We start from the raw sequence: 27,686 nt of genomic DNA, 5'->3' as shown, positions 1-27,686 counted from the left end.
ATACTACAGTGGCTGTTTAAGACTGAATAAAGAATGTAAGAAAGATTTAAACAAAGTAGTATCTCATTTTACATCCAGAGTCAAAATCGCATGCTGGTCAGCTTCTCTCTCTGTCTGAGTTACTCAGGTTTTTTGCATTTCCTACCTTTCAGAAATGAAGGCTGCCAGTGAACTGCATATACTGAGTTTTCATGGCCAGCTAGCACAGACTCCAAAGTAATCGCATATGTTGTCTCCGAACCTAGAAAATTAAAATGAAGACACAGAATTCTACATGTTTCTCAATTTCCAAAGAAGCTCCTGCTATTTTCACTAATACAGTTGTCTAATATATTAAAACATGAAACAGGCACAGAGCAATTTTACATAGAAACATGATGCAGATAAAGGCCAAATGGCCCATCCAGTCTACCCATCCACATCATCCACTTTCTCCTCCTCGCCCTAAGAGATCCCACAGGTCATGTGGGTTGGGAGGGCAAGTAGCTGCCCATTTGCCTTTATAACACTTTTCCAAAATGCTGCAGAAAGGATGACTAAAATTCATTCAAGTATTATTTACACAAACCTTGGGGGGGAGGGGGGTAAATGTACATGCATACAGTGAATGTACATATTTTACAGTGAATGTACATATTTTATAAAGGCCACAAGTGAGCTGTCTGCTGTGTGTGTGGGGGTGCAGGTAGAGGGAAAAAGCCAGAGCAAGCTGGATAGTGCATGCACAGGAAGGTCAGAGCAAGTTGGGGCTGTATGTAGCAGAGTGAAGTGGGGAACCGAAGCAAGCTGAAAGTTTGGAAGAGAAAGAGTTAGGAGTTAGAAGTAGGTGTTGGACACTAAGGGCTCCTTTTACAAAGGTGCGCTAGCGTTTTTAGCGCACGCACAAGATTAGTGCGCGCTAGCCGAAAAACTACCACCTGTTTAAAAGGAGGCGGTAGCGGCTAGCGCGCGCTAAAACCGCTAGTGCATCTTTGTAAAAGGAGCCCTAAGTGGAAGGGAGAATGAGATGGGGGTGGTCAGGCCTTAAGATTGGAGAAATCTACACAAAAAATTACAAAAAAGAATGCAGAATTTTGCTGTCATTTTAAAATATTGTGCACAATGGCCCGGATTCTGTATAAGATGTCGATCCTGGGCGTCCTGAAACCTCAATGTAAGCTGAAACCAGCCATCTTCCAATGTAATGTAATCTCCTGGAAATGTCCAGCTATCGTCTAATGTAATCCGCTTAGAACCGCAAGGCGGAATAGAAATCACTAATGTAATGTAATCGGGTCTACACCCGCCCAAAGTTAACCCAATTCTGTAACCGACGTCCTATAGCGGGAGAGGCCTTAGGCGCCTGGACCAATCAGGTCCTAGGATCCTGTGGGTTGGGCAGGGTAGGGGTGGGCCTGCCTCATTTGGATGGAGGCGGGCCTGCTGGCTGGATGTGTGAGGAGCTGTCCAGTTCAACTTGCTGGTAAGGTCAAGGGGGGGGGGGGGTTCTGGGGTGGTGGTGTTCGCTGGGGGGGTCCGTCAGGAGAAGTTGGGCACCCTCCTGCTGGCGATCTTATGGAGGGCCGTTGGGGGGGTTCGGCAGGAGGGGTTGGGTACCCTCCTGCCACGATCATCGGGAGGGCTGTTGGGGGGTCGGCAGGAGGGGTTGGGGACTTTTGTGGCCTTAGCCACGGCTGCTATACTAATCACTGCAGGGAGATCCTTGCCGCGATTAGGTACAGCGGCTGCGTCTACTTACCATGTAGGCCAGCATTTTGCTAGCCTACATTGTAAGCGTCTCCCGTTCTGCTAGGGAGACGTGTAGGGCCACCTAGGTTCACTTAAGGCTACCGCCTAGCCTTAGGCGAGCTTAGGCGGCTTCGGGCCTCTCTAGGCTCCCTGGAGGCGCCTTCAATATAGACGGCCTGCCTGGGAAGCATTTTTTTTTTTTTTTAGAAAAAGTGCATCCCGATTGGCTAATTAGACAGCTGTAGGATGCATACAGCTGCCTACAATCGGGAGCACTTTGCAGAATCAGGGCCAATATATTTTTGCACAGAATTCCTCCAGAAGTAAAACATGTAATTTTAATTGTATTCAGAGGAGGCACTCCCCGCCGGTGGGTTTAGGTTGAAAGTGCAGAAGTAATAAACTGATAAAAGAACTGATAAAAAGTATGTATGGTCTTAATTCCAAATCTGAAAATTGTCCTTTATGTTAAAGCTACTTTTGACCTTCAAAGGCTAAATATTTGGGTGATATGAACCTTTAATATAGTCTAAATGCTTCAGCTGGTAGCTCATGCTAAAACAAGATTGTTTCACAATGTATATGTATTGACTACAATGTGTTAAACAAGGCCAACATGAAGAAGCGTACTTTCAAAGTCAAACACTCTAAAGTAGTACCGTATTTTCACGCATATAACGCGCGCGTTATACGCGTTTTTACCTACCGCGCATACCCCTCGCGCGTTATACGCGTGAGCGCGGTATACAAAAGTTTTTGTACATAAAATCGTGGTTTCTGCGCGCTATACCCGTGTGCGCGTTTTACACGGGTGCGCGTTATCTGCGTGAAAATACGGTAGTTCTCTTCCAATGTGTTGTGGATACAATCTACCTAACCTCCCTCACCTCATCCCCCAAGAAACCAAAACACTGCCGTCCAAAACATCTTCCGATGTTATTAAGTCTTTACTATCATTCTGTTATTAAGTCTCTATCCTCAAACTGTATTCTCTATTGTCATGTACCATCCTGGAAATGTCCAGTTCTCTTCTTATGTAATCCACTTTGAACCGCAAGGTACAAGCGGAATAAAAATCACTAATGTAATGTAATGTAATGTAAGAGAGGTGTGTCGAGTGGCCAGTACACATAGCAGCTTTTTCTCTCCTATCCTGCAGTGGATCCAGTACCTTTCCCTTCCCTCCCACATGAGTCTACCCCCTGATCTAGCATCTCTTCCTTGTCCTTCCAGAGTGTCCCAGCCCACAAAATCCTATGTTCTTTGCCTGAGCCAGCAGTGGTAGCAAAGTTCCAGAGCCAACCTGGATCTTTCCTTCTGCAGCATCCTGCCAGCATGTAATTAGGAAGTTACATCAGAGGGGCGGAACACTGCAGAGGTAAGGAGCTGGGTTAGCCAGGCAGTCTATTACAGCTGCTGCTGCTGCTGGAACAAGCACAAAATATAGGATTTTCTAAACCAGAGCTCTCAAGAAGGACAAGCAAAAGTGCTGGACTCACATAGAAGGGAAAAGAGAGGTGCTGGACCCATGGGGAGGAGATGGGGGAATGCAGAATAAGAGGTGCTGGGTGTGTGGGGGAGGTGAACAGGAAAGATTCCAGACCTTGGCTGAAGGAACAGGGAAGAGAGGAGGGATGTGCCCCCCCATGGTCTGACATGAGATGAGAATGAGGATGGGAACTCTGGAACATCTCAGACCATAGAATGTGTGGGTTGGGGGCTGAGGAGAGGGAACATGACAGATTGTGGGGAAAATGTGAAACCATGCTCCTTATTTTGCATTACTGGACAATGCCCCCAGCCTTTATTGGCACTTTCAATAGCAGGGAAATAAATTCTTTATGTAGATAAATTTAAATATTTAATAATGTTAATCAACTCTCAACTGACGTTCACTGATCAGGTCTCAGAGATAATGAAAAGAAAATTCTTCACGCTTAGATGGTTATGTTCCATTAGACATTATTTTGAAGAGACAGCTTTTCATAGATTAATTTATGCTTTTTTAAGTTGGATTACTGCAATATTGTTTATACTGGGATCTCCAACTTTAATATACAGACATTAGAAAACGCTGCTTTGGAATTAGCTAGGACATAAAAATTGTTGATCATGTCACCCCGCTGTTTCTTCAGTATCACTAGTTAACTTGTTCATATAGGGGAAAGTGTTTCTGATGTTACAGTAGGTAATCATCTGGCATCCAGGTTTAAAGAGGGCTTATTCAAAAGTAAAGGTTCTAGACTTTTTAAAAACTAGCTTTGTTCGGATGGGGGATTATGTCAAGGAATTGTTGTCTAGATGTGAATATCTGGAAGGAGTAGAAATGCAAGGGTGACAAACCTTTCTGTGAGGCAAGTAACTAAAATTAAAAGGAAAAGAAGGCCATTTTGGTTTACAAAAGTAGTAGCTAAGGAATAAGAGGTTAGCTTTCATAAACTACAAAAGATTGCAGAAAGAGGAAGATAGGTAAAAATATCCAGAAAAGTTAAGAGAGGCTGGTCGTGTAGTCAGGAAAGCAAAGATGGAAATGGAAGAAAAAATAGCTGACAAGGTAAAATGGGGAGACAAGACATTTTTTTAGATATATCAATGATAGGAAGAAGTGCAAAAGTGGAATTGTGAGACTCAAAGGTGAAGGGGAGAAATAGAAGCTGATTAAGAAAAGGCTGAATTGCTTAATAAATGCTGAAGCGCCGGGAGTAGAACCGCAGAAGACAAATGTGAATAAGGATGGAGGAGTGGTAGACCTTGATCAATTTTCAGAGGGTTATGTTCGAGAGGAGCTAGCTAAATTAAAGGTAGGCAAAGAGATGGGGGCCGGATGGTGTACATCCGAGAATGCTGAAGGAACTTAGGGAAGTTCTGGTGGCTCCATTGACTGACCTTTCTCTAGAGTCGGGAGTGGTACCAGAGGGCAGAAGAAGGGTGGATGTGGTCCGTCTCCATAAAAGTAGAAGTAAGGAAGAAGTAGGGAATTACAGGCTGGTAAGTCTGTCTTCTGTGGTAGGCAAATTATTAGAAATGCTTTTAAAACAGAGAATGGTAAAATTTCTGGAATCCAGTGGACAGGACCAGAGGCAACATGGATTCACTAGAGGTAAATCTTGTTAGACAAATCTGATCACTTTCTTTGACTGGGTGACCAGAGAATTGGATAGAGGGAGTGCGCTAGATGTGGTGTATTTAGATTTTAGCAAAGCCTTTGACAGTGTTCCACATAGTCATCTAATAAATAAACTGAGTGCCCTTGGGATGGGTCCCAAAGTGATGGGCTGAGTCAGGAACTGGTTGTGTGGAAGGTGACAGAGGGTAGTGATCAATGGAGATTGCTCTAAGGAAAGGGATGTTACCAGTGGTGTGCCTCAAGGTTCTGTTCTTGGGCCTGTTCTTTTTAACATTTTTATAAATGATATTGCTGAAGGATTGTCGGGTAAGATTTACCTCTTTGCAGATGATACCAAAATCTGCAACAGAGTAGACACGCCGGATGGTGTGAATAACATGAAGAAAGACCTGGCGAAGCTTGAAGAATGGTCTGAAATTTGGCAACTAAAATGTAATGCTAAGAAATGCAAGGTCATGCATTTGGGTTGCAAAAACCCAAAGGAACAGTATAGATTAGGGGGTGAAGAACTTGTGTGCACGACAAAAGAGCGGGACTTGGGTGTGATTGTATGTGATGATCTTAAGTGGCCAAACAGGTTGAAAAGGTGATGGCAAAAGCTGATTTGGATGGTCACAGCTCAGTCCAGCCGTTCCTGAAGAAGGGGGTGTGCACCCCCGAAACGGAGTCCCGTCGGACAAACAAGATCTCTGCTGGCTGTTTGTTTCCACGGAGAAGCTAAGTACTTCCTGTTGGTATTTTTTGCTTTGCTGGATATGGACGTTTGATATTTTGGCCCCCTGGACAAGGGATAGAGACAATTGTTGTGAATGGTAGAGTGTGTTTTTTTTATTTATTTATATCTTTTTTCACACTTAGCACTGTTGGGTGCACTTTATCACAAAAAACACGGAGTAGAGCCTGGGGATGTTTCACAGTTAACACTCTTCTGGGTGTAAGCCAAGTGACAGCCTGTACCGCTGGGAGTTCCAGTGGGTGGCTGTGTGACTGAGGGCTCTCCCGTGCACATATAATCATTATTTGTAGATTGTGTTGTGCAGCTCTGCCACTCCCGCTCTTGTCTCTCCCCCTTGTCTAGTTACAGTTCTTGGGGTTTGGGAGGTTTTCGTTCTTGAATTCATATACAGTCTCCATCTCCACCACCTCTTCTGGGAAACTGTTCCATGCATCTACCACCATTTTTATAAAAAAGTATTTCCTTAGATTACTCCTGAGCCTATCACCTCTTAACTTCATCATATGCCCTCTCATTCCAGAACTTTCTTTCAAGTGAAAGAGACTTGACTCTTGCACATTTATGCTGTGTAGGTATTTAAACATCTCTATCATATCTCCCCTCTCCCGCCTTTCCTCCAAAGTATACTTATTGAGATCTTTAAGTCTGTCCCCATACGCCTTATGACAAAGACCATGCATCATATCTTTATATCTCCAGAATTGTACACAATATTCTAAATTAGGTCTCACCAGAGTCTTATACAGGGGCATCAATACCTCCTTTTTCCTACTGGCCATACCTCTCCTTATGCATCCTAGGAGTCATGTGCTTTATTTATCCAATCATATCATAGTGTCTGCAGTTTAAATTGGAGGCGTTCTGTTCGGTTCAGCGCCATTTCCCGCTCTGTCAATTTATGCTGTGCCGGATGATTTGGATGGTCACAGCGCAGTCCAGCCGTTCCTGAAGAAGGGGGTGTGCACCCCCGAAACGGAGTCCCGTCGGACGAACAAGATCTCTGCTGGCTGTTTGTTTCCACGGAGAAGCTAAGTACTTCCTGTTGGTATTTTTTGCTTTGCTGGATATGGACGTTTGATATTTTGGCCCCCTGGACAAGGGATAGAGACAATTGTTGTGAATGGTAGAGTGTGTTTTTTTTATTTATTTATATCTTTTTTCACACTTAGCACTGTTGGGTGCACTTTATCACAAAAAACACGGGGTAGAGCCTGGGGATGTTTCACAGTTAACACTCTTCTGGGTGTAAGCCAAGTGACAGCCTGTACCGCTGGGAGTTCCAGTGGGTGGCTGTGTGACTGAGGGCTCTCCCGTGCACATATAATCATTATTTGTAGATTGTGTTGTGCAGCTCTGCCGCTCCCGTTCTTGTCTCTCCCCCTTGTCTAGTTACAGTTCTTGGGGTTTGGGAGGTTTTCGCTCTTTGTGTTGATTTTTTCACCTTCCATTATTTTCGGGTTTTTGTGACTTCTTATGAATTCAAGAAAACATAGGATAGGCATGTGGGATCTCTTAGAGAGAGAAAGAGATAATGGTTACTGCAGATGGGTGGGCCATTAAGCGTTTGTCTGCCATCATGTTTCTATATATTATTTCTCAGTGTGCCTGGTACTAGAGAAATTTACGGTGCTATTATTCAGATGGTATGAGAATCAGAATAAGAACATACGAACTTAAGAGTTGCCATTATTAAGATGGACTTGGAAAAATCCACTGCTTATTTCTAGGATAATAAGCATAAAATGTGTTTTACACTTTGGGATCTTGCCAGGTACTTGTGACCTGGGTTGGCCACTATAGGAAACAAGATATTGAGCTTGATGAACCTTAAGAAAATAAGAGCTGCCATACTGGGACAACCCAGAGGAACATCAAGCCCAGTATCCTGTTTTCAACAGTGGCTAACCCAGGTCACAAGTACCTGGCAAGATCCCAAAGAGTAAAACATATTTTATACTTCTTATCCTAGGAATAATTGGTAGATTTCCCCATATCCATCTTAATAATGGCTTATGGACTTCTTTTAGGAAGTTATCCAAACCTTTTTTAAACCCCGCTAACTTTTTTCACCACATTCTCTAGCAACGAATTCCAAAGTTTAATTACATGTCGAGTAAAGAAATATTTTCTCCTACTTGTTTTAAATCTACTACTATTTAATAACTTCTATACATCCCCCTAGTCCTAATATATTCGGAAAGAGTAAACAAGTGATTTACCTGTTCAACTCCACTTAAAATTTTGTAGACCTCTTTCTTATCTCCTCTGAGCCATCTTTTTTCCAAGCTGAAGAGCTAAAGAAGCAAAGGAGTAGCGGTCTGACACAATGTCTTCCAGCCAATGTAAAGTTTAATAAAATCAAGTCTTTTTTAAACATAAAGTTTAATTAGATGAAGAATTGACAGTGTCCTACATACTGAACCTCAACGTCTCTGAGGTTCAGTATGTAAGACACTGGTGAGATTGTGAGCACAACGCTGTCACTCTGTGAAAATCTAAGCAAGGTCAGAATAGCCCTGAAGAAACGGCTTCAGTGTTCTCCCAGAAATTTTTTTTCAGCCGGGTGGCATAAAAAAGTAGCCGGGTGGGGCGGGACGGGGAAATTTGGTGGTGGGGAAAATTAAATGTGTACTATTTTACTAGTTAATTTTTATTAATTATTTTCCAATGCTCAATATGACTTCCTTTTTTAAGGTTTGACACTTGTGCCAGAATATTTTTATAAAATTTAAGAAGTATCCAATTCTAGAAGTGAATAATTAGATATTTGCCCTCTTTCAAATGGTATAAAGCAGTGTTCTTCAACCTTTTGACACCAATGGACCGGCAGAAATAAAATAATTGTAACACCATTTTTTTTCCATTAATTTTTCATATATACACACACACACACAATATAATCGTACTAACAACACATAATGGTTAACCACTAAATTAAACTACACAAAGCACACTATATGCTTCTCAATATTAATTCCTACCAGAACACAAAAAACTAAAAGTACTAATATATACAAACAAACCCTAAGATGCAAGACTCTGCCTGCAGTACAACCCCAGAGAAAAAGAAAGAAATGCATTTCTTCCTGAACAGACAGCAGATGTAAATCAATCACTAAATTAAAAAATAAAATCATTCCCCCTACCGTTGTTGTCTCCCTCTCTCCCTGCTGTGCCTTGCTTTCTGTTCTGCTCCCCGGTGTTATCATCGGGCCTGCTCCCTCTTCCTCAGTGCTGCAGTGCACAAAGCCTTGGGCAGCGGCTCCTCGCAGGTCCCGCGCCTCATCTGGAAGCCTTCCCTCTGACGTTGCAACTTCAGAGAGAAGGCTTCCAGTTCAGGCACAGGACGCGCATAGGAGCCTCTGCCCACGGCTCTGTGCACTGCAGCACTGAGGAAGAGGGAGCAGGCCCGAAGACAACGCCACATCGATCGCATCGTGGACCAGCGGCTGAAGAGCACTGTCTGGGACCTGATGCATGTGCCAGCCCTGTGGACCGGCACCAGTCCATGGACTGGCGGTTGAAGAACACTGGTATAGAGGTTTAAAAAAGGGAAATACGTTAATGAAGTCATTAGGTTCAATCTAGCCATTTATTTATAAGAACATAAGAATTACCTCTGCTGGGTCAGACCAGTGGTCCATCGTGCCCAGCAGTCTGCATGTGCAGCGGCCCTTAGGTCAAAGACCATAAGTGAATGTCATTGGATAGCCCAGTCATAACACCTGAATCTAACAGAAAATCAGTGTTAGGACTGCAAGATTGCTATAATCCTCAGTCAAATTGAACAAGACTGGGCTATTCTGCCAAGAATGGGCAAAAACTACACAATCCCACTGTGCAAAATTAGTAGACACCTATTATACTAATATAGAACTCAGAATAACCTCCCACATTTTATTACACTGGCCCTTAAGGACTGATTGCTGGAAAAGGATGAAAAATAATGAGTATGGCACAAATCTAGGGCAGGGAAGAACATGGGAGAATTCTGCTTAAGAATTATTACAATTAAAACATACAGGATTTTACACAGTACTTTTATTTTTGCATAAACTCCCCAGGAATATTCCTTGCACAGCTGTGACCTTAACACAAAATGTCATTGTGAGGTGGCATACTGTATCGACCCGAGAGAAATCAAGGCATTGTCCCATTTCTTCTGCTGCTAACCTACTCAGACTCTCAAGTGTAGCCCGGTGAAGACAGAGCAAAAATAGTAAATGAAATAATAATTTAAAAAACACCACATTTAAGACGACCATAGAAATAATATCCCAGCAGCTACAGAATTTGACTTGACTGACAGCCTGCACGTTTTTCTACTGTTCTTGAGGTGTTTTGTTTTTTCCCTTTCAGCTTAAACGAGATACTAACGTGTAAGAAATAAATAATTTGATTCATCAGACTGGTACACTGGATAATGTTTTAGCCCTGCCAAGTTTATGTTTAAATATTTTTATTAAATTTCCAACAAAGTGCAAGAAAATATACAGAAATATTCAGCAAAATCTCCCACATGTGCACAATCCATTCCCCCCAGCCCCCCTCCCCCCCAACCTGTATAGAAATAAAGTCCAGTATCATCTCAGGAAGCATGTGGTCAGCTTCACAAATTCAATAATCTACTTCGAGCATGGGGAGTAAGGTCTCTCCAAAAATGTTCCCAAGTCTGACAGAAGCGGCGGCCCGGACCACGGTTCAGATCGCCAACCTGTCTCCTCTCCAAAGAGGCATGTACAATCATCAAGGATCTCCATTGACTGTAAGTGGGCGGGTCCCGGGACAACCAGTTAGTCAATATAGCTTTTTTCCCCAGCAGCAACACTCTTGTCACAAAGGCTGTCATCCCTTTAGGCTTTGGCGATGCTATGTTATAATAACCAAATAGTGCTCTCGGCATAGGAGACCATCGCCTGCCCCAGATAGTTGTAGTATATTGTCCAAGACTATGCCAGAACTGCAGAATATGGGGGCAAGTCCAGAACATGTGCCCCAAAGATGCGTGTGCTTGAGCACATTTTGGACAATTATGGTGGGGAGTGATTCCCATCCGGGATGCTCGCTCAGATGATATATATAGTCTCAAAACAATCTTTAATTGTAATTCCCAGTGATTAACATTAATGGATATCTTCTTGATATTTTTTAACACTTGTTGCACCTGCTGTGCTGTCAGAGCATTGCAAATCCTCTGCCCAGGACGCTGCCATAGCCCTGCCAAGTTGAAAAGCTTCTTACTTTCCCACAGTTTTTCCAAAGATGCCGCAAAATACCGTCACATGAGCAAGGGCCCTCCTTCCTTCCTTTCCCCTGTTCTGGCATCTTCTTCACCCCCCCCCCCCCCCCACCGGTCGGCAGATTTGCTACAGGCTAAGGCGGGAGATAGGTCAGCGATGAAGGGAAGCTGGCTTGCTTCGGGCCTTCCTCGCTGCCGGATCCTGCCTTCAGAGAAACAGAAAATAGGCAGGACCCGGCAGTGAGGAAGGCCCGAAGCAAGCAAGCTTCCCTCCATCACTGATCTATCTTCCGCCTTATCCTGTAGCGAATCTATTTCTCAGACCTGCTTTATTCCTCTTAGGCACCTTCTCCCTCCTTTTCTGTGTGCCAGCAGCAGTTACTGAAACACGCAGCTACTAGCTTCCGCCTCTCCTCTTTCTGAAGAACCAATGTCCAGCCTGTCTTGGAGGATAAGCAGCAGAAAGAGGCACACTCGGTCATAATGACTGAAACCAATTAGAATAATAAAGCGAAACCAATCAGAAAGAGGCGCACTCGATCATAATGAGCAAAACCAATCAGAATAAAATGAAACCAATCAGAAAGAGGCGCACTCGTCATAATGAGCCTGCAGTCCCTGCCTCTAACTGCAACTGTAAAAACTAACCAGCAGTAGGAAATTTTTTTTTTTAAAGTAAAGCTGAAAACCAGCTTGCTGGGCTTAAAAAAAAAAAAAAAAAAGTCAGGCTTAGGCGAATTTGCAACCGAAATGACAGCTGGGCGCTCACCTAAATTAGCCGGGTGGAGCGCCCAGCTAAAAGGCGCTAGGGAGAACACGGGCTTAGTGCCGTGAAACGTCGGCAGAATTACAAACTTGTTTTAATTTAATCACAGTGGTTTCAGTTTGCACAAAAATCTCTGTCCTCAATCAATTTTAGGTTGTAACAATTTTTTATTGACATGAAAGAAAAACTCGCAAAATTGAACACAGCAACAACTATCAGCACAGAAAGAAGAAGCAGTGGTTGCATAAACAAAGACAACCATACACCAGCATGTCAAATATAACTGCCCAGAAAACACCCAACCACCCCAAAATCCCACCTCCCCCAACCCACCCCCACCAGCACCCCCCCTAAGGAAGTGGAACGCCAGGCAGAAAAAAGAAAGGCACAAACCTAATTCCCCCCCCCCCAGGGTCTGGACTCTGATGACCCTAGGACAGCAAACCAATCTAAGCATCCCACTCCCCCTCAAAAAAAAGAACCCCTCCAACCCCCCCACACCAGTCCCCCCCCCTACCCCAGACCGCAGAGCACAGAGATGTCGAGATCCAGAACTAGCCAGGAGTAAGCCGCTTCAAGTCAAGGTGTTCAGAAGAAGGCCACGTCCCCTAGGAGACAAAGAACTGAAATAAGGATCCCATATCAACAAGAAGCTCCGACGACGCTTAAAAGAACCCCCTACCTCCCGGGCCTCCTGAAGAACCAACTCATGAAGAAGAGCTCTCCAATGCCAAAAAGACGGAGGAGTCGGGGAGGTCCACTGCTGCATAATACAACGCCGGGCCAGGAGACACACCTTACGACACAGCCAACGAGCTGCCAGAGTTAAAGATCGAAAAGCTCCCGGTAAATCCAGCACCAGTTGCTCAACCGTGCCCGCTACAGACGTCTCCAAAAGGGAGCTCAAATAAGAGACTACCTCATCCCAAAAAGCCTGAATACACCAACAAGTCCACAAAGCATGCGCAAACGTGTTCGGATCCCGACCACATTTGAGACACAGGGGAGAGTCAACACCACCAAATTTGAATAGTTGAGCTTGGGTACTATACCCTCTATACAAAATACGAGCATAACATTCCTGCAGCACGGCTCCTCGGACTAAACGCGGCAAACCCGCCAGACTCCGGGAGACCTCCCAAGAAGCTAGGTCCAGATGGAATTCCGAGGCCCAGCCGTCCCGAACCCTCAGACAGCTTCTAGGGGCCTCAACTGAAGCAAAGCCCGATATAAGGCGGACACCGAAGTCTGATAAGGCTCAATCTGGGCATACAGATCCCGGATGCGAGCCCCCAACGGGTGCTGAAGGGCAAGCCGGGGAAGCTTGAGAATATAATGTTTAACTTGACAATAAGCAAAAGTGTCCCCCCAGCAGCGCCCCAACCGATCCCTCAGATCCTCTAAAGTACGCAGGTCCCCATCAACGGTTAGCAGATGTTCCACCAGAAAAAAGCCCAACATTTTCCAACGACGAAAACTCGAATTGTCCGAGCCAGGTACAAAATCCGAATTGCCCATCAAGGGCAACAAAGAAGACACTCGCGGGTCTCCCCCCAGGCGCCTAACAAGGCCCTCCCACGCCCCACGCATAGAAGCCAAAATTACTGTGCCCCGAACCTCCCACGGCAAGGCCCCACCAGGCATGTGGAGCAAAGCAAGAAGCGAATACGGGGCATACAGAACAGTCTCAAGCGAGGTGGGAGTATATTGAGAATCCCCAAGCAACCAATCTTTAAGGTGCCGCAAAAGACAAGCTAAATTATACAAACCAAAATGCTGGATATCCAAACCACCCTGCTGCCACCCCCCCTCCAGCAGATCATAACGCAACCGAGGTTTCCTCCCATGCCAACAAAACCAAGCCAAAACGTGTCGCAGGATCCTCAAGTCTTTCTTAAGAAGGCGCAACGGGAGGATCTGGAGCACATAAAGCCACTGGGGAAAAATGACCATGCGAATCACCGCCACGCGCCCCAACAAGGAAAGGGGGAGATCTCTCCAACGATCTAACTGCTGCGACGTGCGATCCAAAAGCGCCCCGACATTAAGAGAATAAAGACGACCAAGAGACGCCGGGAGCCGAATCCCAAGATAACAAAAAGAATCAGTCGCCCAACGCAGCGGAAACGAAACCCCCCAGTTATTCCGCAAGGCCGGCGAAGTAGACAAAGCCTCCGACTTCCCCAAGTTCAGGCGAAGACCCGCAAAGTCCCCATACTCCTGAATCATTTCTAATAACGCCGGCAACGAGCTCTGTGGGTCTGTAAGATGAACAAATAAATCATCCGCGAAAGCCGCCACCTTAAAACAAAGGGAACCAAAAGGGACCCCCTGCACCTCAGGAGTCAAATGGATCGCACGCAACAGGGGATCTAAAGTGAAAATAAACAAAAGCGGGGACAAAGGACACCCCTGTCTCGTTCCGCGGGAGATAGCAAACAACGAAGAGCTGCAACCGTTCACCATAAGGGCCGCTGATGGAGAAGCATATAAGGCCTTCAACGCCGAAACAAAACGGCCCACAAACCCATACTTGGCCAGGGTGGCAAATAAAAAGTCCCAACGCACCCGGTCAAAGGCTTTTTCTGCGTCAAAGCTGACCAGAAGCGAGGGCTGTTGGCGACGTGCACAAAATTCCAAAGAGGCAAGAATGCGTCTCAAATTCTTCTCGACCGAACGGCCCCGCACAAACCCAACCTGAGCCTCATGCAGAAGCTCAGGAAGAACACCAGCCAATCGATTGGCCAGAACCTTAGCCAAGATCTTCACCTCACAATTGAGCAGGGAAATAGGTCTATAAGATTCCACCCTGGCGGGGTCTCGCCCCGGCTTAGGCAGAACTATAATTTGAGCCAAGTTAAGGTAGGCTGGCATAGCCTCCGCATCCACCATGACATTGAACATAGCCGTAAGCAGCACAACAATATCTACCCGCAGCAACTTATAAAATTCCACCCGAAAGCTGTCAGGGCCCGGCGCCTTCAAAGTCGGGCATTGACGAATAACCGAATCCACCTCCGCTTCCGACAACGGGGTATTCAGTGTCTCCAAATGGGCCGGGTCCAAACCAGGTAAATCCAAAGATTCCAAATACAGCTCCCCCGGGAGACCCTGCGCAGAAGGCTCTGCATATAGCTCAGCATAATAGTCCCGAAAAGCCTGGCAAATATCCGCATCAGCCGTAAGAGGCCTGGAGTCCGAAGAGGTAAGGGCTACTATTTTCTGTCTGCTCTCTCTGTGAGAAATCAACCGAGCTAAAAGACGACCGCATTTATTGCCATAAGCATAAAGACGATATTTGTAATAGGCCAGACTCTTAGAAGCCCACTGATGAAGCCTCTCATTCAAAGCGACCTGCACGTCCAACAAAGCCTGCCGGTTGACATCCGTGGGCTGACGGCCATACGCACGACGAAGAGTCCCCAGATGCCGGGACAAACGAAAAATTTCCCGATCTCGATTCTTCTTGGCTTGCGCGACATAACTAATAATATGACCGCGAAGAACCGCCTTAGCGGTTTCCCAAAAAAGAACAGGGTCCTCCCGGTGCTGATCATTATGAAAGCAATAGTCATTCCAACGCGCCACCAACGAATCATAGAACTGGGGGTCCTGGCCAAGCCAAAGAGGATACCTCCATTGATGGGACTGCGAGGACTGCCCCGGGGGCGTCTACTCCAACCACACCCAAGCATGATCTGAAATCGCGTAGGGACCGATCTCCGCTCGCTCCACCTGAGAAAAAACAGCCCACGAAAGAAGCAAGTAGTCAATACGGGACTGCGTGGAATGCGCCCGCGACATATGAGTAAAGTCTTTCTCAGTCGCGTGTAAAATCCTCCAAACATCCTCCAACTCCAAGAACTGACAGAAGGAAGGGAGCCCCCTACCATCCTGAGCCCGATGATTAGGGATCGCAGTAGATCTATCCAGAGAGGGGTCCCAAACCGAATTAAAATCCCCCCAACAACAGCGGTAGACCCTGATGGGGTGAAAGAATCGCCTGTAAACGCATATAAAATCTCCGATTGTATGTGTTTGGAGCATAAACACTACCCAAAAGAACCCCCGACCCCGCAATCTGGGCCTTACAAAAGATATATCGGCCCTCAGAATCAGCCACCACAGTATCCAAACGAGCAGCAATCCCCTAATGAACCAAAATAGCAACCCCGCATTTCCGACTCGAACCCGCAGCCACCATGCACATGCCCACCCAACCCCGCTGGAGTTTAGCATGCTCCACCGCAGTAAGGTGCGTCTCCTGTAGCAAGACAATATCTGCCTTGAGGCGTTGTAAAGCTTGAAGAATTTTAGTACGCTTCACCGGGGACATGACCCCCCCAACATTCCAAGTCACCACTCGAACCATGGAAAAACAGATAACAAAAACACCAAACTAAGAGAAAAAAAATCCATGGGAACTCCAGAGCACCGTCCCAGCAAGCGGGCTCTGGAACACAGTGGTGTCCCACCAAACCAACCACCCCCAATCAATTTTAAACCTGAGCAGATTGTCACTCTATGGAAGTTTTTTGCCAATGATGTGGTGGTTTGAGCTTGAGCTCTGTCGATAAAACCTTAGGCTTTTCTTCCATTAAAGCAGGCTCTCAGCTTTACCTAAGTGGAGATTTTTTGTAGTATTATATTTATATTTCCCCACTTTACCTTTTGCAGTATTTTAGTAATTTCAAAAAGATTGACACACTAAGCATAATCACATCTATTTTCATAAAAATATGATAGTTCAAGAAGAAAGACCAAGATGATAAAAGGGGTAGAACTCCTCTCATAGGAGGAAAGACTAAAGAGATTTGGGCTCTTCAGCTTGGAAAAGAGATGGCTGAGGGGAGATTTGATTAAAGTCTACAAAATCTTGAGTGATATAGAATTGGTACAAGTGGATTGATTATTTTTACTATGTCAAGAATTACTAAGACAATGGGACACTCAATGAAATTACAGAGAAATACTTTTAAAACAAATAGGAGGAAATACGTTTTATTCAGAGAATAATTAAGCTCTGGAATGCGTTGCCAGAAGTTGTGGTAAGAGCAGTTAATGTAGCTGGTTTTAAGAAACGTTTGGACAATTTCTTGGAAGAAAAGCCTATAATGTGTTAATGAGAGAAACATGGGGAAAGCCACTGCTTGCCCTGGATCAGTTAGCATGGAATGTTGCTACTATTTGGGGTTTTGCCAGGTACTAGTTACCTGGATTGGCTACCGTGAAGACGGTCTACCGGGCTAGATGGACCGTTAGTCTGACCCAGTAAGGCTATTCTTATGTTCTATTTCTCTTTGGACTAGGATTTTCATTGACTTTTCCTTGAAGAGAATAGCTAGCACAGGCATAATCTAATCTAATCTAATCTAAACCTTAAATTTATATACCGCATCATCTCCATGAGAATGGAGCTCGACACGGTTTACAAGAACTTAAAATAGTGGGTAGAGAAGAAGAAAAAGGATTACATGAACTTATGTGTAGAAGGGGGGAGAGAAAGGGGGGAAGGATAGAGCTACAATTTGCTGAAAAGCCAGGTTTTCAGTTTTTTGCGGAATAACTGAAGGGAGCTCAGGTTCCGCAGCGGGGTGGTGAGGTCGTTCCAAAGACCTGTGATTTTGAAGAGAAGGGATTTTCCCAGTAAGCTTCTTGTTACCTTTACATTTTTAACTCTAAAGCAATTCAAGTGCCACAGTGTGAAAGCAAGAAAATACTGAATGTTCTCTATCACTTACCTTGACTTCTTGCAGTAAGAAGCTTTTCCTTTAGTTTGATAGTGCTGTCATCAGAAGCAGAATCTTCAGTTTCAGAAAGTGTCACTGGCTTTGTATAAACTTTCCAGATCCTTATCGTGCAATCCTGTGCACAGCTGGCCAAAAACAGATCTCTGTCTGAAGTAAAGAAAACCAAATTGTAACATATATTCATAAAGCCTCATCTTGCATAAGACACCAAGAGAGGAATCGAGACATCCAGATCAGCACATGCTCAATTCTCCCGGTAATTTACAAAAGGTTCTACCAAATGCATAACCTCTTGTTAAACACATTAGGACAATGTGCAGACACAAGCTGAAAAGTGCACACTTACAGTGTGACAAAATGGCAAGTTTCCTCTTCTTTCATTTGCAAATTCATATACAGGTACTCGTCGACTTACGACCGTAATTGGTTCTGACTGACAGGTCGTAAGTTGATCGGGACGTAAGTCGGCCTATGTTAGACTAAGGTAAGAATATTGTATTAGACTGGGTAATGATATTGTAATCATCTTAAAGTAATATTTTATCAACATTTTCATACTTTTCTAAGTCAAGTACAGCACAGTCCCTTTGTGGTGAACATTCGTTATGGCGCCTCCTCCTCTTTATATTATTACTGCTGTGTAGCGAGAATTGGGAGTGCGGGAGACTGGGACTGCTAACAGCTGGCAAGGGAAACTGTAGTAAACGCGTCGTAAAGTCGAACAGTCGTAACTTGAATAGGTCGTAAGTCGACGAGTACCTGTATATCTGTCTGTATGGGATCTGTGTGTAAAAATATACAGGAAAATGCATCTCTGCATGCATCTGTGTCTTTGTGCCTGTGTGTCTGGAAAGATAAATAGGCAGGCAGGTAGATGCTATTCACTTGGGTAAAATGCACATTACTCCTCCCTCTTCAATCTCAAGTAACAATAATAATTTTATTTCTTATACTAGTCTTTAAGCCCGTTACATTAACGGGTGCTAGAATATATGTGTGTGTGTCTCTCTTTATTTCTTTCTCTCTCTCTCTCTCCTTAGCCGCTTTCTTTCTTTCTGTCTTTCTTTTTCCTTGGCTGTCCATCACCACCCCTTGCCTGCTCCCCCTGTCCATTCTCCCTTCCTTTTACCTTCTCTGTGTCCACCACCACTCCTTCACAGCTTTCCTTATGCAGCAGCAGCCCTTCTCCCTTTGTTTTACCTCCCCCCTGTCCAGCAGCACCTTCCTTCTCCCCCTGTCCAACATTAGGTCTCCGTTCCTTTTTCTTCACCCCCCTATCCATCAGCACCTCTTTCCTTCTCCCCCTGTCCAGCAGTAGGCGTCCCTTCCTTTTTCTCCCCCCCTCCTCCTTCTTATCCCTATGATACACTTACCTTGCTCTGCCCCTGATCAGAGGCTCCCGACAGCCGCCCAGTTGCACCCATTGGAAAAGTTCCCTCTGCGGCATCCCGCACCCCTCCTGACGCGACTCCCGCTGTCTTTCCTTCTGTCTCTCCCTGGCCCCCTTTGTCTGTTTGTCTTTCTGTATATCTCCCTGCCCCTGTGTCTTTATTCTTTTCTTTCTGTCTCCCTTCCTCCCTTTGTCTGTCTGTCTGAAGCAGAATTCCCTCCCCCTCCATTTCCCTCCCCTACACCAGTTCCCTGTGAACCTGGCCCTGTGTCTTTCTTCTTGTCTTTCTGTCTCCCTTCCTCCCTCTATCTGTCTGTCAAAAGCAGCATTCCCTCCCCCTCCATTTCCCTCCCCCTACACCAGTTCCCTGTGCACCTGCCCCTGTGCCTTTCTTTTTGTCTTTCTGTCTCCCTTCCTCCCTCTGTCTGTCTGTGCAAAGCAGCATTCCCTCCCCCTTCCATTTCCCTCCCCCCACACCAGTTCCCTGTGCAGCAGCATTAGCATTTCCTCTACCCCCTTTCCCTTCCCACAGTGGCGACTACAAATGCGGACCCGAGTCCTTTGTCGCCCCTCCTTTCCCTTCCCTTCCCGCGGGTCCGACTACACATGGCGATTCAAGCAGCGTGTGCATCAGTCTTCACACGCTGCTTCGGGTCCTTCTACTGCCCTGATTTACTCTGGCACATCCGGAGCAAATCAGGGCAGTAGAAGGGCCCGAAGCAGCGTGTGAAGACTGATGCACATGCTGCTTAAATCGACAGTCGGGCCCGCAGTAAGGGAAGAGGGGGGGCGGCAAATGACTTGGGTCCCGGGCAGCGGAAAGTCGCTGGGCTCCTCGCTGGGTGCGCTGAGTGGCCGCGATCCCTCTCCTCCCAGACCCCCCCTCCCCCCCGGAGGAAAGGAGATCGAGTTGCCGCCATTTTGAAGATCGTTCTGCCCTGCTCCTTGCCTTAGTATATTTTTAATTTGAAAGACACGGTGGCGGCGGCTCCTCTCAAGATCCCCAACTGCATTGGACTTCCGACGCAGGTGGGGAACCTGAGAGGAGCCGCTGCCTCGTCTTTCAACTTAAAAATATAATAAGGCAAGGAGGAGGGCAGACCGAAGAACAGCAGAGTCTGGTGCAGTTCGAGAGAGGAGCCGGTGATAGTGTACGAAGATCTAAAGGCGAAAAAACAGTGTGACAAGGCAGTGGCTGCTGCCAGAAGGATTCTGGGCTGTATAAAGAGAGGCGTAGTAAGTAGAAGGAAGAAGGTGTTAATGCCCCTGTAAAGGTCATTGGTGAGGCCCCACTTGGAGTATTGTGTTCAGTTTTGGAGACCGTATCTGGCGAAAGACGTAAGAAGACTTGAGGCGGTCCAGAGGAGGGCGACGAAAATGATAGGAGGCTTGCGCCAGAAGACGTATGAGGAGAGACTGGAAGCCCTGAATATGTATACCCTAGAGGAAAGGAGAGACAGGGGAGATATGATTCAGACGTTCAAATACTTAAAGGGTATTAACGTAGAACAAAATCTTTTCCTGAGAAAGGAAAATGGTAAAACCAAAGGACATAATTTGAGGTTGAGGGGTGGTAGATTCAGGGGCAATGTTAGGAAATTCTACTTTACGGAGAGGGTGGTGGATGCCTGGAATGCGCTCCCGAGAGAGGTGGTGGAGAGTAAAACTGTGACTGAGTTCAAAGAAGCGTGGGATGAACACAGAAGATTTAGAATCAGAAAATAATATTAAAGATTGAACTAGGCCAGTTACTGGGCAGACTTGTACGGTCTGCGTCTGTGTATGGCTGTTTGGAGGAGGATGGGCAGGGGAGGGCTTCAATGGCTGGGAGGGTGTAGATGGGCTGGAGTAAGTCTTAACAGAGATTTCGGCAGTTGGAACCCAAGCACAGTACCGGGTAAAGCTTTGGATTCTCGCCCAGAAATAGCTAAGAAGAAAAAAAAAAAAAAATTTAAATTGAATCAGGTTGGGCAGACTGGATGGACCATTCGGGTCTTTATCTGCCGTCATCTACTATGTTACTATGTTACCATGTAGAGTGAGAGGCGGGGGTGAGGAAGGCTGCCGCAGCTGTGTAACTTTTTTTTTTTTTTGAAAGCCGCCGCCACAGCCGGGGCCGCGCATGCGCAGTCGTGTTTTCGCGACGAATCAGGGAACACGACTTTTGAATGCGCATGCGCGGCCAAGCATTTTATTATATTAGATACCGCTATACCATAAGTTCAAAACGGTTTATACCTCCCCTGAAAACTCCACCCCTTTGCCTAACATCCAGCAGACCTGTCACATTCTCTGGAAACCTTGGGACACTAGAGGTATCCCTAGTGTCTAATGGGGAGCAGGAGTAAACCCCAATTACTCCTGGTCATTTGAGTGTCAGGTTCAAAAAATAGTGTCTCTCTGACCTTGTAACAGCACTATGGAAGTACCATGATGGGTCAAGCTGCCACATAAGAAGAATGTGAATGAGCACAGTGCCATCAGCTCTTATAACTGCACCTTGACTGAGACCTGAAGTCTCAACTGGGAACTGACACTTATGTATGCCTCAGAGCAGGTGTAAAAGCCAATATGGATTTTAAAAACAAGATGTTTTGCAAATTATAAAATGAAAAGCATACATCTTTTTTCAGCACACCTAAACCACACCTATCATGCCCCATTTAAATCTCTGTGCCCAGAGGTTTCTACATATGCGTATAGTGACACTCTAAAATCGCTGTTTGCTGATATATGCAATCTTGACTTGTATATGTTGCATTTACAGGTCTAGATTCTTCTATTATAGCTTCCTTAGTATGACACAATGGTGCATGTTCCCTTCATTTGGCAACCTCCCAACAGCCCCCTCTCTGTTACTATCTCCTATCAAAATAGACTTTGTTCAAGGCCCACGGGCAGCAGAATAGATTTGTAAATGCATGCAAGGCTCTAAGTACATATTCCATTCCCAGGCCCCACCATCCCGAGAACAGCGGGTAAGTTGTTCCACAAGGTTGCTGCCACACATATAATGCCTGTGCACCATATATAAGAACTGCAATGCTGCCAACAGTTTGTGAAAATCCTCAGCTTCCCTCCTACTGGATGGTTGTCTGGCAAGGTCACTAGAAAGCTGGTTATGTTTCCCTAGGGTACATACTGTGGTTTCCGTGTTCCCTGCAGTCTGGTACAAGAGAAAATCACTGTTGTGTCTGGCTGGAGAAAGGAGGAAGAGGAGGGTACCTACATCTGCAAGAGTAATAGGTTCTCCTTTTCCCCCTACTTGTAAACCTCCTGGAAGAAGAGGTAGCTGGGTTGGAATTAGACCAGGAGAGGGACTTAAAAGGTCTTACAGTGTTCCATAATGAGGAAAACTGCCCTCCTTATCTCAAAGATATTTTCTTTATGGCACATTAGATAGACTGTGAGCCCACTGAGAGAGATAGGGAAAATGCTTGAAATACCTGTATGTAAACCGCTTTGAGTGTAGTTGTAAAACTATAAAAAGGTGGTATACAAATCCATATTAAAAAAAAACAAAAAACCAGCAAGTTTCTCCTGTGCATCATATCTGAGATCAGAAGCATATAGACATGAGAGCTTTTGAGTTCCAATACCCAGTGCAGCAAAGTCTGAGAATTTCTCTATGTGGTGAATGATATTTCATATGTACTGGCTCACAATCAGCTGATAAAAAGTAATTGAAGAAGTGACCACAGCATTCTGAAAAACCTTCCTCCCCAAAAAAGTGTCCAATGTCCAGGCCTCCCTATGGAGCCACTGAGGAACTTGGAACTCTTGGCTCTTTTGAAAACTACAGTGTGGCAAGAGAGCTACTGCTTCTAGAATCAGGCAGTTTTCTGAACTCTGTATATAGGCTTCACCATCTATGTTTACTGGATACGTGGATATGTGATTGTCTCCCACATTCTTATCTGTGCATTTTTGAAGTTTCTGTGAATAGATTGTATCACAACTTTGTTGGGAGGTCAAGAAATTAGAAAACATCCAATATTTCTGCCCCAGGTTCCTCTTATGATTTCAACTTAAATATAACGGCTTCTACTATTTCCTTAACAAACTCAATAAATGAAAGTTCCTCAAGTGGAGACTTTTTCCTTTCATGGGAAGGAGCAAACTCAGATGATAAGCCAGCAGAGCCCCATTCCCCTTAATAAACTATGCAGGCCTGTACTAATTATATGGGGGAAAGCTTGGATTCATACCCCTGTGTCAATTAGGAAAATTTTTTTTCTATAATTTATATTCCATATATCCTACAATTCTATACGAATTACAAATTATTCAGGTACTCAAGCATTTTTCTCTAACTGTCCTGGAAGGCTCCCACTCTAATGTCCTTCCTCTTCTCCAAAAAGGACTTGGTCGATGTCCGGTCCTGATGGGCTCAATCAATGTTCATTGTTAAGGATAACTGATGCACTCACAATGTTGATACATACCAAGAATCTGATTTAGCTTCTGGATCACAAAAAACTGATGCTTATGATGCTGATGTCAATGGAACATACCTTAAAGCACCAAATTTCTCACATTGTTCATAATTACCACGAATCCTCTTTTTTTGTCATTTAGTAGTACCAAGGGTACTGAAAGGGTTTGTGATCTATTCTACAGCATTAACATAAGAACATAAGCAATGCCTCTGCTGGGTCAGACCTGAGGTCCATCGCGCCCAGCAGTCCGCTCATGCGGCGGGCCAACAGGTCCAGGACCTGTGTAGTAAACCTCTATCTATACCCTTCTATCCCCTTTTCCAGCAGAAAATTGTCCAATCCTTTCTTAAACCCCAAAACTGTACTCTGCCCTATAAACGTCCTCTGGAAGCGCATTCCAGGTGTCCACCACACGTTGGGTAAAGAAGAACTTCCTAGCATTCGTTCTGAATCTGTCCCCTTTCAACTTTTCCAAATGCCCTCTTGTTTTTTTATTTTCTGAAAGTTTGAAGAATCTGTCCCTCTCTACTCTCTCTATGCCCTTCATGATCTTGTAAGTCTCTATCATATCCCCTCTAAGTCTCCTCTTCTCCAGGGAAAAGAGACCCAGGTTCTCTAATCTCTCAGCGTATGAGAGGCTTTCCATCCCCTTAATCAGTCGTGTCGCTCTCCTCTGAACTCTCTCGAGTAACGCCATATCCTTCTTAAGGTACGGTGACCAATACTGGACGCAATATTCAAGATGCGGATGCACCATTGCCCGGTACAGCGGCAGGATAACTTCTTTCGTTCTGGTTGTAATACCCTTCTATGCAGCAACTGTAGGTATCCACCCCAGATATGGTCTTTTCACATTTACTGCAATTCTTAAAAGCCATGAGAACTATTTTCTGGGACCTATCAAAAAAAATAAACGGCTGCAGTGAAATCAAATGACTATTTTGAAGCATGCCTAACTGGAATGTCTCAAGTTCCCAAAAAGGATCAACTGAATATTCATGCAAAATGAAAGAAAACTTGAATGTGTCAGAAAACGTTAACAGAGAGAGGGGACAGTTTGTGGAGGTAACTTCTGGGATAATAGGGCAGTTGGCAACCTAGAGCAGCAGTTGAAGGGTTCATTTTTAGGTGTGGGACAGTTGCGGTGGATATTTTAGGATGTGGCAGCAGTTAATGATGTGGCATAGCATGGTGTGGTATGACAGGGCAGTTGTGATGAATATCTGAAGGTGGGGCAGTTTGTATAGAGGTACTTTTTTTTTGGGGGGGGGGGGAGGGGTAGGAAAACAGTGAAAAGGAGAAGCGGTGTGAAAAGAAGAATTCCCTAACTGCTATGTTTCACTGTTAGAGAAACTGGAACTCCTTCTCCTTTAGAATATATTGGGTAATTTTTTCAATAATGAAATGGGCCGATATGCACCACAGCTATCAGAATCTCTCCCCGGCTTGAGCAATATCGAAATACCCGCATCTCCCATCGATGGCGGTAGTGAATTCCCTCCCCTCACCCCATTAATAACCCGTACCAATAGAGGAGCTAGAGCGACCCAATACTGTTTGTAAAAACTATTAGTATACCCATCCAAACCCGGGGACTTTCCCAATTTCAATCTAGCAATAACCCCCAGTATCTCCCCCAAGGACACAGGACTATTAAGATATATTATGTCAGAGTCTCCCAGGTGTGGCAACGTCACTTTATCTAAATACGCCATGATAGAGTCCAATTGTACCCCCTCCACTTTCCCATATAATTTGGTGTAAAAGGAAAGAAAAACCTTCTTAATAGCCCCATCAGTACACTGCATTCTCCCCTCCATATCCCTAATCCGGGTAATAGCGATTCGGGCCTGTTTCAATTTAATGTATCGAGCAAGTCGCGAGCCAGCTTTATTGCTATATTCATATATCGTCTGGAGCAGTCTTAGTCTATAAAAGTCAATCTCCTCCATCTGTAGAAGAGAAAGCTCATGGTGCGCTCTCAAAAGCTGTGCAAACACTTCTGGATCAGGAGAACACTGGTGTTGCCTCCCCAGAGAAATCAAAGTCTCCCGAAGGGATATAGTTCTGCGCTCCCGCTGTCGCTTAAGGCGTGCCCCCCATTTAATAAAGACCCCACGGATCACAGCCTTAAGAGCATCCCACAATATGGAGTCACCCACCATGCCATTATCATTATCATGTAGATAATTAGTAATAGCCTCCCCCACCTCCCTGTCCACCTCCGTATGCTTTAACAGTGATTCATTAAGCCTCCATTCATCTCGCCTTAGTGAGAGCGCCTTTGCGAAGGAGCCTAGAGAAGGAGCCAGAAGCACAGGCAGCCCAGCAGCAAACTCTAACTCAAACTCTAACTAACTCAAAAAAAAAAAAAATTATTTTCTTCTGTACTCATTCTTCTCTTATCTATCTTTTTTTCAGCTAGCTGCACACCGTGTACCACTCCTACACACCAAGGGACTTCAGATACACATCGGGCACATTCCAGCGCTCCAACTTTAGTCACAAGGAAGGAATAATGGAGGCAGCAGAAGGCCAGCAAAGCTTTCCAGTATACTGCATCGATTGTCGTATGTATGTCTACCTCCCTTCCGGGAGGCAGGCCTACATATGCAGTCGATGTCAGGAACTGGCTAGCCTCAAGAAGGAGGTCGGGAGACTGCAGATCAAAGTACAGGAGCTAGAGGGACTCCGCTCCATAGAGGAACCAGGGGAATTTGAACCAACTGAGGACACCACCAGAGAAAACCACTTCAATGAACAGGTCAAAGAGCTCGAAAGATTCATCGAGGAGGATCACCCGCTCTTCAGAAGGGAACAAACGGATGGAGGACAGGACCCGCCAGGAGCCACCAGGACCCACCAGGAGCCGAGGGAGAGGAACCTTGCGGAGGAACCAACCAGGAGAAGGAAGGATTGGAGGACCCAATCATCATCGACACAGACCTGAGACCCAGGAGGAAGCTGAGGAGAGGAAAATCTGCTATCGTGGTGGGAGACTCAATCCTGAGAGAGGTGGACAGTCACATAGCAGGAGGCAGAGCGGATCGCCTAGTGACATGTCTCCCAGGGGCGAGGACAAAGGACATCTCCGACAGAATCGAGAGAATCATGGAGGGAGCTGAGACAGAGGACACAGCAGTGATAATCCATGTCGGAACAAATGACGTCAGCAGAAGGAATTTCAACATGACTACACTGACCGAACAGTTTAAGATCCTGGGGAGGAAGCTGAAGCTGAGGACAGGGAAGATAGCCTTTTCAGAGATCCTGCCAGTACCAAGGGCAGATGCGAGGAGGCAGACCGAGATGCAAGCAACAAATGGATGGCTGAGGCGATGGTGTGACGAGGAGGGTTTCCTCTTTGTACGGAACTGGTCAACCTTCCTGGGGAAAAACAAGCTCTACAGGAGAGATGGTCTGCATTTGAGCACGGCTGGGACGAGGATGCTGGCACGTAACATCCAGACCTGCATAGACATGACTTTAAACTGATAACAAGGGGAAAGCCGATAGTCGATCTGACCTCGACACATCGGACCACAGTATCGAGCAAAGATACTGAGACAGGAACTGGCAATAGTGGACTAGAGACAAAATGGACACTTTATGGACATAAACCCATAGATGCAGCACAGGGAACCGAGGGGCATTTAGAGCTAAAAAGCAAAACAAGGAGGAAACAGCCGGAACCAGAGGGCTATCAAAGAACAAAGAAGCGGGCAGAGGACGGAATAGACACACCGCAGGAGGCAACACGCGAGGAGACCAGCAGGAGCAACAAATCAAGAGTAGATCCAAAAGAAAAGGTAACAAACTGGGACTTAAATTGCCTATATACAAATGCTAGAAGCCTAAGAACTAAAATAGGGGAGCTAGAAGTTATAGCCAGAAATAAGGACATAGACATAATAGGAATCACAGAAACATGGTGGTCAGAGGACAACAAATGGGATGTGGCCCTGCCAGGGTACAAACTCTACAGGAAGGACAGGGCACACAAGAAGGGGGGAGGAATAGCACTGTATATAAAGGACTCCATTACTTCATCCAAAATTGAAACAACAATAAGGGCAGACAGTCTGGAGTCACTATGGGTTAAGCTGACAGGAGGGGAAGGAGCTGACATCAAATTGGGACTGTACTATCGCCCACCAGGACAGCCAGAAACAAACGACCTGGACCTGGAGGCCAAACTGAGATAGGTGTGCAAAAGTGAAAAAGTGGTGGTTATGGGGGACTTCAACTATCCGGGAATAGACTGGGACATTGGGCACTCAAATTGCACGCGAGAAACTAAATTCCTGGAGGCAATAAGGGACTGTTTCATGGAGCAGCTGGTCACGGAACCAACGCGAGGGGATACCACACTAGACCTAATCCTCAATGGGCTAGAGGGACCCGCAAAGGAAGTGGTGGTACTAGCACCGTTAGGAAACAGCGATCACAACATGATCCAGTACAAATTAAACATGGGAACATCCAAGGTGAAAAGAACCACAACGACAGCA

The 27,686-nt window shown here is 45.4% G+C and overlaps 1 protein-coding gene across 3 annotated transcripts in view; it reads right to left on the bottom strand.

The window, feature by feature from the left end:
- Window positions 1–27,686, bottom strand: part of ELP2 (elongator acetyltransferase complex subunit 2) — a 189,028-nt gene that overhangs the window by 103,289 nt on the left and 58,053 nt on the right. For all 3 annotated transcript variants that reach the window (XM_033929590.1, XM_033929587.1, XM_033929588.1), the window contains exons 8-9: window positions 17,338–17,493; window positions 146–241 (exon numbers count right to left, since the gene is read on the bottom strand). In XM_033929590.1, the coding sequence (XP_033785481.1) occupies window positions 146–241; window positions 17,338–17,493 (252 nt within the window). The remainder of the gene's footprint in view (window positions 1–145; window positions 242–17,337; window positions 17,494–27,686) is intronic.

The sequence above is a fragment of the Geotrypetes seraphini genome, chromosome 2 (assembly GCF_902459505.1).
Source record: "Geotrypetes seraphini chromosome 2, aGeoSer1.1, whole genome shotgun sequence".
Taxonomy (NCBI): Eukaryota; Metazoa; Chordata; class Amphibia; order Gymnophiona; family Dermophiidae; genus Geotrypetes; species Geotrypetes seraphini.
This window is presented reverse-complemented; position numbering and strand designations above follow the sequence as displayed.